Source organism: Marmota flaviventris, chromosome 8, assembly GCF_047511675.1.
Source record: "Marmota flaviventris isolate mMarFla1 chromosome 8, mMarFla1.hap1, whole genome shotgun sequence".
In the NCBI taxonomy this organism is placed as follows: Eukaryota; Metazoa; Chordata; class Mammalia; order Rodentia; family Sciuridae; genus Marmota; species Marmota flaviventris.
The window spans coordinates 64,898,792-64,910,858 of NC_092505.1; the positions used below are offsets into that span (position 1 = coordinate 64,898,792).

Here is a 12,067-nt window from a genome sequence, read left to right on the forward strand (position 1 = left end):
CTTGTTTGGTAGTGAGCCTTGTATATGGACAGTCCCATTCTTGTCGTTTTGTTACTTCTAGGACCATTAAAAAACAATAAAAACAAATCATGAAAAACTCTAAAATGCCAAGTAAGATTTTTTTTTTTATGAGTTCCTAAAAAGTGACTTTCTTTTTATGACTTTGTGGCGCTTCGTACTTTTCTCAAAAATAGCAACTTCTTCCCAGTGCCGGCTCCACAGGAAGCTGCCTATGAATTACTGGCAAAGGAGAATATAGCCTAGGAAGTGAAGGCTCTAGGGGCTGAATGGATTTTGTATTCTATTTATATGTATGTAAGAATTAACACCTGAGGTGTGCTCATACTTTCCTTACATATTAATATCTTCTTGTCTTCTTTAGAGGGTCCTGTTGTAAGTGCTAATGTCTCTGTGCCATTGATGTTCAGAGGGAAAGAAGTGGTTGATTTTCCACAGGAAGAGTTGCCTGTTAAACTGTCTCAGGTGCCAACCCCCCCTGATAGCGTGAATCTGACCACCAGTTTTCCAGCACGTATTTTTGAGCCAGCTGTGTTGTTAACACCACCCAGGCAGAAAAGCAACTCAGAATTCTCTCCTCTGCAGGATGGTAAGCAGGCTTCTTCTCAGGTTTATGGAAGTTATTTTTTTTTTGCTTCATTACATAATATATTGTGTTCACTGTTACCTACAAAATAGAATTGAAAAACATTGATTACTGACCACAATCTTTAGCTGAAGGAGGAATTTTCAGTGTGCTTTTTATTATGTCTTATATGTATAATGAAGTATGATAATGAATTAATTTCATTATATGTCTGTTCCATTAAACATTGTGAATATTAAACTCAGATCCAAGGATCAAAGTTCTTAGCATTAAGATGCAAAATAAGGGGAATTCCCTTTGTCCCTATGGTCTAGGAGCATATGAAGGAGGAAGAAATAAAAGGAGATTAAACCTCAGATAATAAGGAAAGTTTATACCTCAGATAATAAGGAAAGTATGACTGAGGAAAGAGTAGAACTGGGACTTAAGGATTTTATAAGTCATATCTGATCATGTTAACCTTTTTCTCATTGGATGTTCTCAACTCGGTTGAGGAAATTTTTACAAGAAGTAGATAGACAATTAAAAATAGCTTTAGAATTACTTTTGTTGTCTACATATAGAATTTTTAAAAAAAAATATATTTAGATGTAGATGGACACAATACCTTTATTTATTTTTTTTAAATAATTTTTTAGTTGTCAGTGGACCTTTATTTTATTTATATGCAGTGCTGAGAATTGAACCCAGTACCTCACACATGCTAGGCAAGTGCTCAACCACTGAGCTACAACCCAGCCCCATTATAGTTTTGAAAAAAAAATGCTAACTCTTTTGGTAATCCTTCATTCAGAGATTCTTGCGTTTCATGAATGGTCTTTAGAAGTTCCTCATTGTTGGGAAAATTTGTCTGCATGTTCATTTTTTTTTTTTTTCTGAGCTACTGCCTTTATTTCATTTTTCAGAGTTTTTTAGTTAAAAAAAACAAAAAGATAAGAACCATTACCTTAGATTCTCCTCTAAAGTTTCTTTGAAAATATTATTGAGCCTTGATTTGCCTAAATTTTTATTAATTTTAAAAGTTTGTCTATATTTTTCTGTTGGGGACCAGTCAAAAATGACTTCTGTTGTCATTGGGAAAGAAAAATTTTGTCAGATTTTTGCACTTTCATCTATGTTTCCAAAAAAGCACATGAAGTGGCCATGAAGGGTTAAAGAAAATGACAAATCCTTGCTATGAAATTTTATTTTGTTATTTATAATGTAAATGTAGTGATTGTCAGTTCAGTGTGGTGTAGAGGAGACAGTGCCAGGCTGAGAGAAGTGCTGGCAGACAGTACTTGTGAGGCGTGGGGCTAAGATACTTACCTTCTCTGGACCTCAGTTTTCCCATCTCTAGTATGAGAAGATTTTTCTTGAATATTTCCTCCTGCTTTCCAATTCTATGATTCAATATTTCCTCTTTAGAGGGCTGGAGAATGTTATTAATTAAGGAAATTTAATTTCAGTTCTAATATCTGTTAAGATTAGATTTTTTTTTCTTTAAAGTAACTGTTCAGATGTTTTCCTGTTGTTAAGAGGCTGTTCCAATGATTTCTTCTCAAGTATTATAAATCATGTTTCATTAGTAATGGTAAACTAGTTTAAAATTCTTTTAAAGAAATGATTATAATAAATATTTTTACTTTTGATTGCAAATACACTAAGTGCTCATTAAAGCAAGTAATGTAATTACTTATAAAGCAAGTAATTACTTTTACAATGTGCAGAGAAAGATGTTTTGTATATGAATTCTGAATTGGTAACGTTGTATTTTTCAAGCAATGTGCTTGGAATACTCACATGTAAAGAATTGTTCAAAAAAAAAAAGAGTTGTTCAGTTAAACTTTGCATTCAGATGAAGGTAGATAAGGCCTCATTGGCATTTAGTTATTTATAATAAAGTTGTCCTGTAGAAATTTCTGTGATGATAAAAATGTTTTTAATCATCACAAAAATCCATTTTGGTGGTCACTATATCATGACACTGTTGAGTGCCTGATATGGCTAGTGTGACTAAGAAGTGAATTTCAAATTTTATGTAATTTTAATTAATTTAAATTTGAATTTGAAGAGTCACATGGCTAGAGGCTGCTCTACAACTCTGGGATTTTCTGTCATAAATGTTGTCTTCTGGCTAGTAACTTATTTTTACTTTTTTTTTTTTTTTTTAATAACTGTCCTTGAAAGAGGGTGCGTACACACACACATATTTTCATTTTCTCTCTCATTCATACTTTATTTTAAAGTATTTTCTAATTCATATTTTCATATGGTTAAAATACATATGTCTCCTCCCCCACCTCTAGGCCTGTCTCCATAGGCAATAATTTTTATCCTAATTTGATTTGTGCTTTATCTATTAGTTATCTTTTCTTGAGACAACACAAAAATTAGAGACCCTCAATTACAGAAGAAATGGTGTAACTCACTTTAACACCTATCTCCCTTTTTTAATTTGGATAGCTATTTATTTTTAATTTTTCTGTGCTCAACTTTGTACCTTTAAGTACTTTCCATTTCTTCTTCATTAATTTTAGGTGGCATCTACTTGCTTTTCACTATTTCACTCTTCCTCTCCCCTTCCTCTACCTTTCCTGTTTTCTTTCCCCACCTTAAGTCAGCTATACCTTTCATTTTATGTTAATAAGTTTAATTGCACCAATATTCTGTTCTACTATCACAATTATGTTTTCTGTGGACAGTGAAAAGTGAAAACAAGTAACATTTTCTTTCTGAGTCCCTTGTTACTGCCAATCCTTATGCCAAACTAAAAAAAAGTAAGTTCTGATTAAAATCAAAGTGAATTCTCATTCTATCAGTTGTTGAAAACCTTTTGATTTGCCATATCATGACTTTTTGTTCAGTTTTTGCTTTTTCTTGACTTTCAAATTGTTTTTACCCTCTTGTTGATGAAAGAATAATGTGCTTTCATCACCTTCAAGTCCTTTCATCATCTATGGCTTAAAATTCACATTCACTCAGAGATTCTTTCCCTAAGCCCTTAAGATTTGTTCTAGTCTTTACTGATTGCCCTTGGGCCTGCTGCATAGTTCTTATCTTGGGACTTGTTATCCTTATACTTCTAGGTTGAATCAGCTATTTCCTGGGATTCATTTCTTCTTGATCATTTCTTTCAGTAAACTGAGAAGGAAAAAAGAAGAAATAAAATTGTTTTCATTTTTCTTCTCTAGTTGGTTGATAATATGACTAGATAAAGAATTCTAGGCCATAGTCCTTTTTTTCTCTGTGAACATAATGCATCTTTCTGTTCGTGTCTAGCATCCAGTGTTTAATTGAGATGCCTGATGTTATATCTAATATTTATTTCTTTAGTTTTATGGGATTTTTTTTCTGCTATGAAAGCTTTAAGTATTCCTGTATTTTTATCCTGGAATTGCACAAGTTATGCCTAAATATTTTTTCTCCTCTTGCTCTGTGGGACACCAGTGTGACTTTTTAGTCTGAAAATGTGACTTTCTTTATTTTCAAGAAAATTTCTGTTGACCTTCAGGAGTATTTTCTTATGTATTTGGCTTTGTGTTTTCCTTCTTATATTCTGAAAGATTTTTTTCACATTATGTTCAGATCTGTCTTTTGGATTTTTTTAAATTTTCATAGTATATTCTTTAATTCTTCTCATTGATTTCCAGATCTAAGGCTGTCATAAAAGCCAGTGTGGCTATTGCCGCAGTCTGGCTGGGCACAATCAGAAGCCACTTGTCAAAAGAAACTAACTTTATTTTTAGAACCAAACACGCCAAACAAAACAGCCTCTCAGGAAAAATCCTCAGAGCCTCAACTGCCACCACCGGCTTTCCACAAGCCTCTCTCTCCCCCCCCAAGCTTCTTTCCACCTCCCACAATCCTCCTGCTCTTGAGGCCGATTGGCTGGGTCACGTGGGCAGAGCCAAAAAGTCCCCCAATGAGCAGCTCCGTGGTCTGAAAGGGCAGGGAAACAGTCCAATGAGCATCACCGCAGAGGAGCCAATCAGCTAGATGTTGCTGGGGCCGAGGAGCCAATCAGCTAGATGTTGCTGGGGCCGCTGTGAGCCAATCATCAGCCGGCAGCTGGAAGTTTGCTGGGGCCCCTTCGGCTGTGGCTCTCAACATCTCCCCCTCTCTGTTTAAACAACAAGCATGTGGCTTAGGGACCGTGCCTGTTAGGCAGTCCAATTCAACATATGGTCCTTACCCGTCATCGGATGAACTGACCTCTAGGCGTCAGCCTCCTGTCTTAGGTTGGTACCACTGCAATTGGATCATACCCGTCACTGACTACCGGTCCAGCATACAGCTATACTTGTGGATAGGCCTTTGCACCAGTGGGGGGGTGAGGTTCTTTGCCTCACCTCTGTTGGCCCCAAAATTTTAGACCATCACTAGTAGAGGAGGATGCAAAATGCCATGACATTAAGCCAATTGAGGGCTCCTTTGAAAAATTGTACCACCGGTGACATCATCAGCAAAAATACCCCAACACTACCACAAGTCGCTGCACCAACAGATAGTTCACAATGCGTACAGGTGAGCTCACAATGTGTCCAGGCAAGTTCTGCAAGCAGTTCAGTGATGGCTATTGTAGAAGCTGTAGATTGGTTTTATCTTTGACTTCACCAGCACTGGAATGAAGATAGGAATTCTAGCAATAATGGCTAAAGAAAAAATTATGTAACAATTTTCTTAACAATTTACATTGTCTTCACCGGCACTGGGATGAAGATAGGAATTCTGGCAATAATGGCTAAAGAAAAAATTATGTAACATTACAGAAGGCACTAAAAGAAAACACTTTTCTTAACAATTTACATTATCTTTAAGAGAATTATTAAATATAATGAAAAGGAAAGGTGAAAGTAAATAAACAGATCTGTTAACCTTCTTTTTTGTTTACATATTAAAACAATCCTCAACAGTTGTTTACCTAATTTAAATTAAACCATATAAATCACGTGAAAAAAAAAATATTTGGATCCATTTTATCATGAGCGCTCATCATATATGATATATGGACATACGTACATTCAAACATATAACACAAAACACAAGTGTGCACACATAATATAATACATACAACACATAACATTATAGTAAAGGCCTTATAACTTTTTACAGGTGAAATCTCCATTGCAATGTTTAAAAACTCTATAGTCAAAAAATAGAACTGATCAGCAAAACATTAACCTAGGTCTGTATGAGCTCAAAAAACAAAATAGAACTTCATGATATGGCAAAGGGCAATAATAAAATAGATATTGAAAAAAGCATCCTGGTTCTGTTGCAGATGTAAGAATAGCCAAACTGGAGTTTTGGATATCAGTTGTTATGGATTTGAGCCAAATCATCTTCTTTTTGGTCTGTAGAAATCGCTTTAGTTAATCTTTCTGGAATCCAAATCGGCTGCTGTTCTCCCTGTGGAAACACATAAACAGACCCCTGACTCCAGACAATCACTGGGTCAGGACCTTGGTTAATCTCTCTGGAATCCAAATCGGCTGCTGCTCTCCCTGTGGAAACACACAAACAGACCCCCGACTCCAGACAATCACTGGGTCAGGACCTTGGTTAATCTCTCTGGAATCCAAATCGGCTGCTGTTCTCCCTGTGGAAACACACAAACAGACCCCCGACTCCAGACAATTACTGGGTCAGGACCTTTCCATTGTCCTGTTAGAATATCCTTCCAAAGTATCTTGGGCTTATGCACATTTTTTGGACACATATGCCTTTCCGCAGCACTAAGTCCTGTTGAATCCAAATTTTAAAAGTTTAGAGTAAAAAGGGTTATTTTAAGTTTATCTTTGGGGAATATATACCCCTTCCCAATTCCTTCTTTTTGCTTTAATAAGTACATTTTAATAGTTTGATGAGCTCTTTCAACTATGCCTTGTCCCTGTGGATTGTATGGAATTCCTGTTATATGAGTAATGCTAAATGTTGAGCAAAATTGTTTAAAAGAGGTAGAAGTATAACCAGGGGCATTATCTGTTTTTAACTGTTTTGGAACACCCACAGTGGCAAAATTTTGTAAGCAATGAGCTATAACATCTTTAGTTTTTTCTCCGGAATGAAGGGAGCCCATCAAAAATCCAGAAGAAGTATCAACTGTAACATGCAAATATTTTAATTTTCCAAATTCTGGCAAGTGTGTGACGTCCATCTGCCAAATATGGTTAGGTATCAATCCTCTAGGATTGACTCCAAGATTAACTTGTGGTAAAAAGGTCACACAATTTTGACATTGTTTTATTATTTGTCTAGCTTGTTCCTTAGTTATTTTAAAACGCTTTTGTAAAGTATTAGCATTGACATGGAACTTTTTATGAAAATTTATAGCTTCTTCTAGTGTAGAGAAAATATGTATGTCATGTGTAGTTTTATCTGCTAAATCATTGCCCAAACTAAGGGCTCCAGGCAATCCTGTATGTGCCCTGATATGTCCTATAAAGAATGGATCTTTTCTGTCCCAGATTAGACTTTGTATAGTGGAAAGCAAAGAGAAAACAGTAGAAGAAGGGGAAATCCTACCAGCATCTTCAAGAGATACTATAGCATTAACTACATACTGACTATCAGAAAATAAATTAAATACGGAATCTTTAAACATCACAAAAGCTTGTAAAACTGCATTAAGCTCTACCTTTTGAGCTGATTGTTTGGGTACTAAAAATGTAAAAGTTTGATCAGGGGTAACTACTGCTGCTGTACCATTATTTGACCCATCAGTGAATATATTTGGAGCATTCATGATAGGTGTTTTTCTTGTCATTTTTGGAAAAATTACAGGATGCAATGACCAAAAAGACAATAAAGGATTAGATGGTGTGTGGCTATAATACTGTATAGCAGGGGATAAAGAATTGTATAAAATGAAATCAGCTTTAAAACCTGTTTTAAGACAATTTATTAGAGCAAAGGCAATGAGATGTCAGGGTAGTAAAAAGGAAGGTGGGGTGGCCCTAGTGAAGGACCAAAGACAAAGTAAGTAATAGCTACACTGCTGACATTTCATTACATTCTGATAAAGACTGTATGCCTGATAACCTAGTGGTAATTCATAAGTTTAGTAATTTTGCAATATTTTTAGGAAACATATAATATTAATATGCTTTTAGTAAGGCATTATAAGAGTGATATGATTACTATAATCCTTTAAAAAAAGCCTTGGTCCATTTCAAAAGATCAACAATAAATTTTTAAAAATCAAGAGGAAAGAAAAATAAGTTGTATGCCCACCCCAAATACATAAGAACCACTTGCTGGCATTTGTTTTGTATTTTAAAGGCCTGGAATAAAATTGGCCAGATTTTCAAAGGCAATTAATAACTTGTACAAGGACTCGATTCATTTGATTTTAGCACCAAGGAAAATAAGAGTCAGTATCTCATGGAAGACACAGTGGGGTTTTCCTCTACCTCTCAAATTGCACAACTTTTACCAAGCCAGGATATATAACCATGCATCCTCGTTGCCCTGCTACGGAGTCTAAAATGATTTAAATTTTAAAATGGCTGTTCAGATGACACCTACAGAGTTTTTTCCCTTTAAGACAGGATCACAATCAATGAATGCTATTAAGTATCAATTTCTTTGATCAAGAACAAAAATCTTCTTTAAGGAATAGTTACTTTCCTGGTCCTTCTTAACCTATCTTGTAAATTCTCTATTGCAATATGTGTTTGCCATTTATGTTGGGTGTTAGTCAAGTGAACATCCTCCAGGTATGCCTGATCTATTTCTATTTCCTTAACGATAAAGTATGCTTACTTTACATAGTACCATGGGTTTTCTCTTTTCTTTATTTTTTCTTTTTGCTATAACTTGTTTATCAAGGCATAGTGTATGTTTAGATCAAGAAAAAACTGACAAGTATATCTTAAACATACATTTCTTAACCTCAGTAACATCTGAAAACCTAAGATGTTATTAAATTTTCCATTGACAAGTCAGTGTTGGTGCTTACCTAAGAACTTAAAATGTCAATTTTTGACACAAATAATGTCCCTCGGTACACATGTATTTTTCAAAAGAAAATAAGTCATACTAAAGTAATATTTTCTTGTATGCTGACATTTTTATAGCAAATTGAAAATTCTGAGTAAACTGAAGGTATTTCTAATGACAAAATAAATGTAGTATATGTAGCTAGCTTATATGTTTCTTAGTGTAAAGGGAGCAGTGAATTTGCATCTTGCAATGGATCTGTAAATCTAGTTGCTTTTTTCTGGAATTTCATATAGTGTCTTACCATACCATGTTCCATGGGGCTAGAAAACATTTTTTGGCATCAGTCTATGCAGAAGCCTCTGATGAGGTATTTTCCCCAAATGACATGTACTTTTCCAGCTTTCCCAGAAAAATACAAAAATTTTATCAACCACTTTTACTGAACAAAAATGTTACTACTAATTGCTCTTTTAACTTTTACTCTAACAAATTCTTTAAAAATTTTTTGATATCTCTGATGTTTTTGAATTGCACACTCATAGACTATAACTGGATAAAATATACTAGATGATATCAAAAGATCAATCTTAGTATCTGAATCATTTGGCACATCCTTCATAATATCCAGGATAAAATCAGTAGAAATAAAACAATTTTCAAAGAATTCATACATGCTGGAATCTTAGTAAAAGGAGCTGCTAATGCAAAGATGAGGAGGTTCTGCTCATCTTACTAGTTACACGCTTTTCTCCTCATGGATTAACTGAGGCTTTCTGGTTTGTTTGTGGAACTTTTGTTTGTAGGAAAGTATATACATAGGACCATATCTTGTTGGTTTCCGTTCCAGAAAATGTTTCCAACACCCCTTTTTTCTAATAATACTCCAGAACTGGCTCCATTTGTGCTTCATAAGCCTCAGTCTCTTGATCACTGTCTCTGGTCTATCATCCTCATGCTGAATCAGAGGCTCTCCAGTCAGACCATCTATGCCCACAGTTTTGGGAGGGTTGAATTTAATGTTGTAGACTCGGTCACTGGCTGGATGAATCCAGCGAGCAGTGAGGCGGTGTTTAATGACCTCAAAGGGCACATTCAGATCGATTACTGTGTCTATCTGATAAACCTTATCCAGGACTTCTGCCTGTGGAAGTGTCCTTGGAAAACCATCCAATAGCCAGTTACATTGGGTGAAATTTTTCAGCTCATGCAGGGCTAGCCGAGTCATGACATCATCTGGGATGAGCTTCCCTTGGTCAGTGAAAGTCTTGGCTAACACACCAATCTCTGTGCCTTGAAGCATGTTTTGTCAGAGCAGGTCCTCGCTGGAGAGGTGCTTCAGCTCGAAGTGTTTGGTGATGCACGGGGACACGGTGCCCTTGCCACGGTGCCTTTGTCAGAGCCAGGAGTCCCCATGATCACTGTGTGCACTAGCTGCGTGGAAGCCCCCATGGCCGCTGACAGAGGACCTGGTAGGGCGGACAGTGCTCACCCGCTTCGCGGCCCAGGATGGCCCGCTGGAAGCGCTGCAAGCAGGCGGCAGCCCGGCACCCACGCTCTCTGTCTTTTGGATTTTTAAAACAAAGTCTTTACAGGGTTTCCCCAGAAAAACTGGATTTTACCTGTTGCCTTCTGGTAATTTACAAATATTCTGAACTATGGCTTTTGCTCATTTTCATTCTTTTACACACTCCCCATCCACTCTGTGTCTTACAAAAATTTGTTAAAATGTCTTATTTGCGATTGTCTTCCCAGACCATTCTGTTTACTAATGTGTTTATACGTGATTTTATACTTCTTTGCTGTCAGAGAAAGAGATTGAAATAAGTTTGTGCTTGGTCTATTGTCCTGAAATAAAAGCATCCCTCTTCCAGATCATTCCCAATTTGGTCATTCCACCTAAAGCATTCAACATAAACTGTGTTACTAAGTCCAGCATACACATCTTTGTCTCTACCTTTCTAGATCTTACAGTAGTCTGTACACAGTTAACCACTCCCTCTCTGTTTCCTTATTACTACCTTCATATAATATTCTTACTTTCCGGCTGTTCCATTTTAGTCTGCACTGCTGGCTTCCCACTCCTTTACCAGACTCTAAATGTTGAGTTTCTCATGTCTTGGTGCTTCTTTCTTTTCTCATTCTACTCTTGTTCTTTTATCTCTTTACTTCTCATGACTTGTATATCATTTATATACAAGTGACTTCTAGTTTTGTATCTTGGCCCAGAAGCCTCTTTTGAATTTTCAGCTGCTGCTATTGCTGCTGCTTTTCTTTTTAGTACCAGGAATTGAATGCATGGGTACTTAACCTCTGAGCCACATTCCAAGCCCTTTTTATTTTTTTACTTTTTTGAGACAGGGTCTCATTAAGTTGCTTAAGGTCTCAAAAAGTTGTTGATGCTGAATTTGAACTTGGAGTCCTCCTGCCTCAGCCTCCTGGGTCTCTGGGTTTATAGCCATGAACCACCACACCTGACTGTAAAGCTTCTTAAATTTAGCACTTTCAGAGCTGAATTCTGATTATTTCCCTTTCCCCAAGTCTACCTTCTTACTTCTCCATCTCAGTAAATGGCATCACCATCAAATCTTGCCATCTTGATATGTTTCTATCACTCTTAACTTCTAGTTTACAACACTCATTTCTTGCTAAAAACAGTTAAGTCATTCAAAAGTCAAACCCTTCTATTGAAAGACTTCTTTAACTATCATGATGGGCTAATGAGTTGATTATAGCACCAATTTATTTGAAAATAATACATGTTTATTATTTTTTAATTTTTATCTATAGTATTGAGGAGAACTGTTCAAACTCGTCCTGCTCCACGAATTCCTCCAACTGTGGAAATCATTGAGAAGGAACAAAATTGGGAAAAGACTTTACCTATTGATACAGACATCCAGAATTCAAGTGAAGAGAGTCGTCTTTTCACTCAGAGGTGGAGAGTCTCTCACATGGGAGAAGATTTAGAGAATAAAATTCAGACCCCTTTTGTTAACTTTTCACAGAACCTCTGCAATTTCCATCCCAACACTCAGCAATCAAGAAATCTTGCCTTCTCAGAAGAGCCCTCAGTACAAGGAAATGGGCAACAGCTTAGAACAAATGAGGCATCATTGGTACAAAGAAAGGACATAATGGCACGAATTGCTGAGTTAACACTGCAGAATTCAGCCATCAAGACACAGCTAAATAATATTACTTGTCCAGTGGGAGAGCAAGGGGATGGACTACGGGAATTGAATAAACAGGAAAGTGCAGGCGATGTGACTGCTGTGAGTACCACTTACACATTAACAGGGGACATGTAGGGATTTAGGCTTGGGCATCTTAAAGAGGTTTTTTTTTCAGAAGTGATTCTGGATAGCTTTTAGGCAGTCACTAGATAGCTTATGCTTTGGCATGTTCTCTTCACAAGATAGTTAAAAGATACTGATTAGTTTATATTGAACATAGAAGACAACGTGAAAGAAAAAATACATGAATGAAGAAAATAGGACTAAGGTAAAATGTGTAGGAAAGCTAAAATTAGACTAAAAA

The 12,067-nt window shown here is 36.2% G+C and overlaps 1 protein-coding gene and 1 pseudogene across 6 annotated transcripts in view; one reads left to right on the forward strand and one right to left on the reverse strand.

Annotated features, from left to right (window-relative positions):
* LOC114093381 (basic helix-loop-helix domain-containing protein USF3) overlaps positions 1-12,067 on the forward strand; it is a 233,341-nt gene that overhangs the window by 213,038 nt on the left and 8,236 nt on the right. For all 6 annotated transcript variants that reach the window (XM_071615334.1, XM_071615335.1, XM_027936162.2 and 3 more), the window contains 2 exons: positions 383-607; positions 11,318-11,802. In XM_071615334.1, coding sequence (XP_071471435.1) covers positions 383-607; positions 11,318-11,802 — 710 coding nt within the window. The remainder of the gene's footprint in view (positions 1-382; positions 608-11,317; positions 11,803-12,067) is intronic.
* On the reverse strand, positions 9,195-9,979 carry LOC114093002 (GTP:AMP phosphotransferase AK3, mitochondrial pseudogene; annotated as a pseudogene).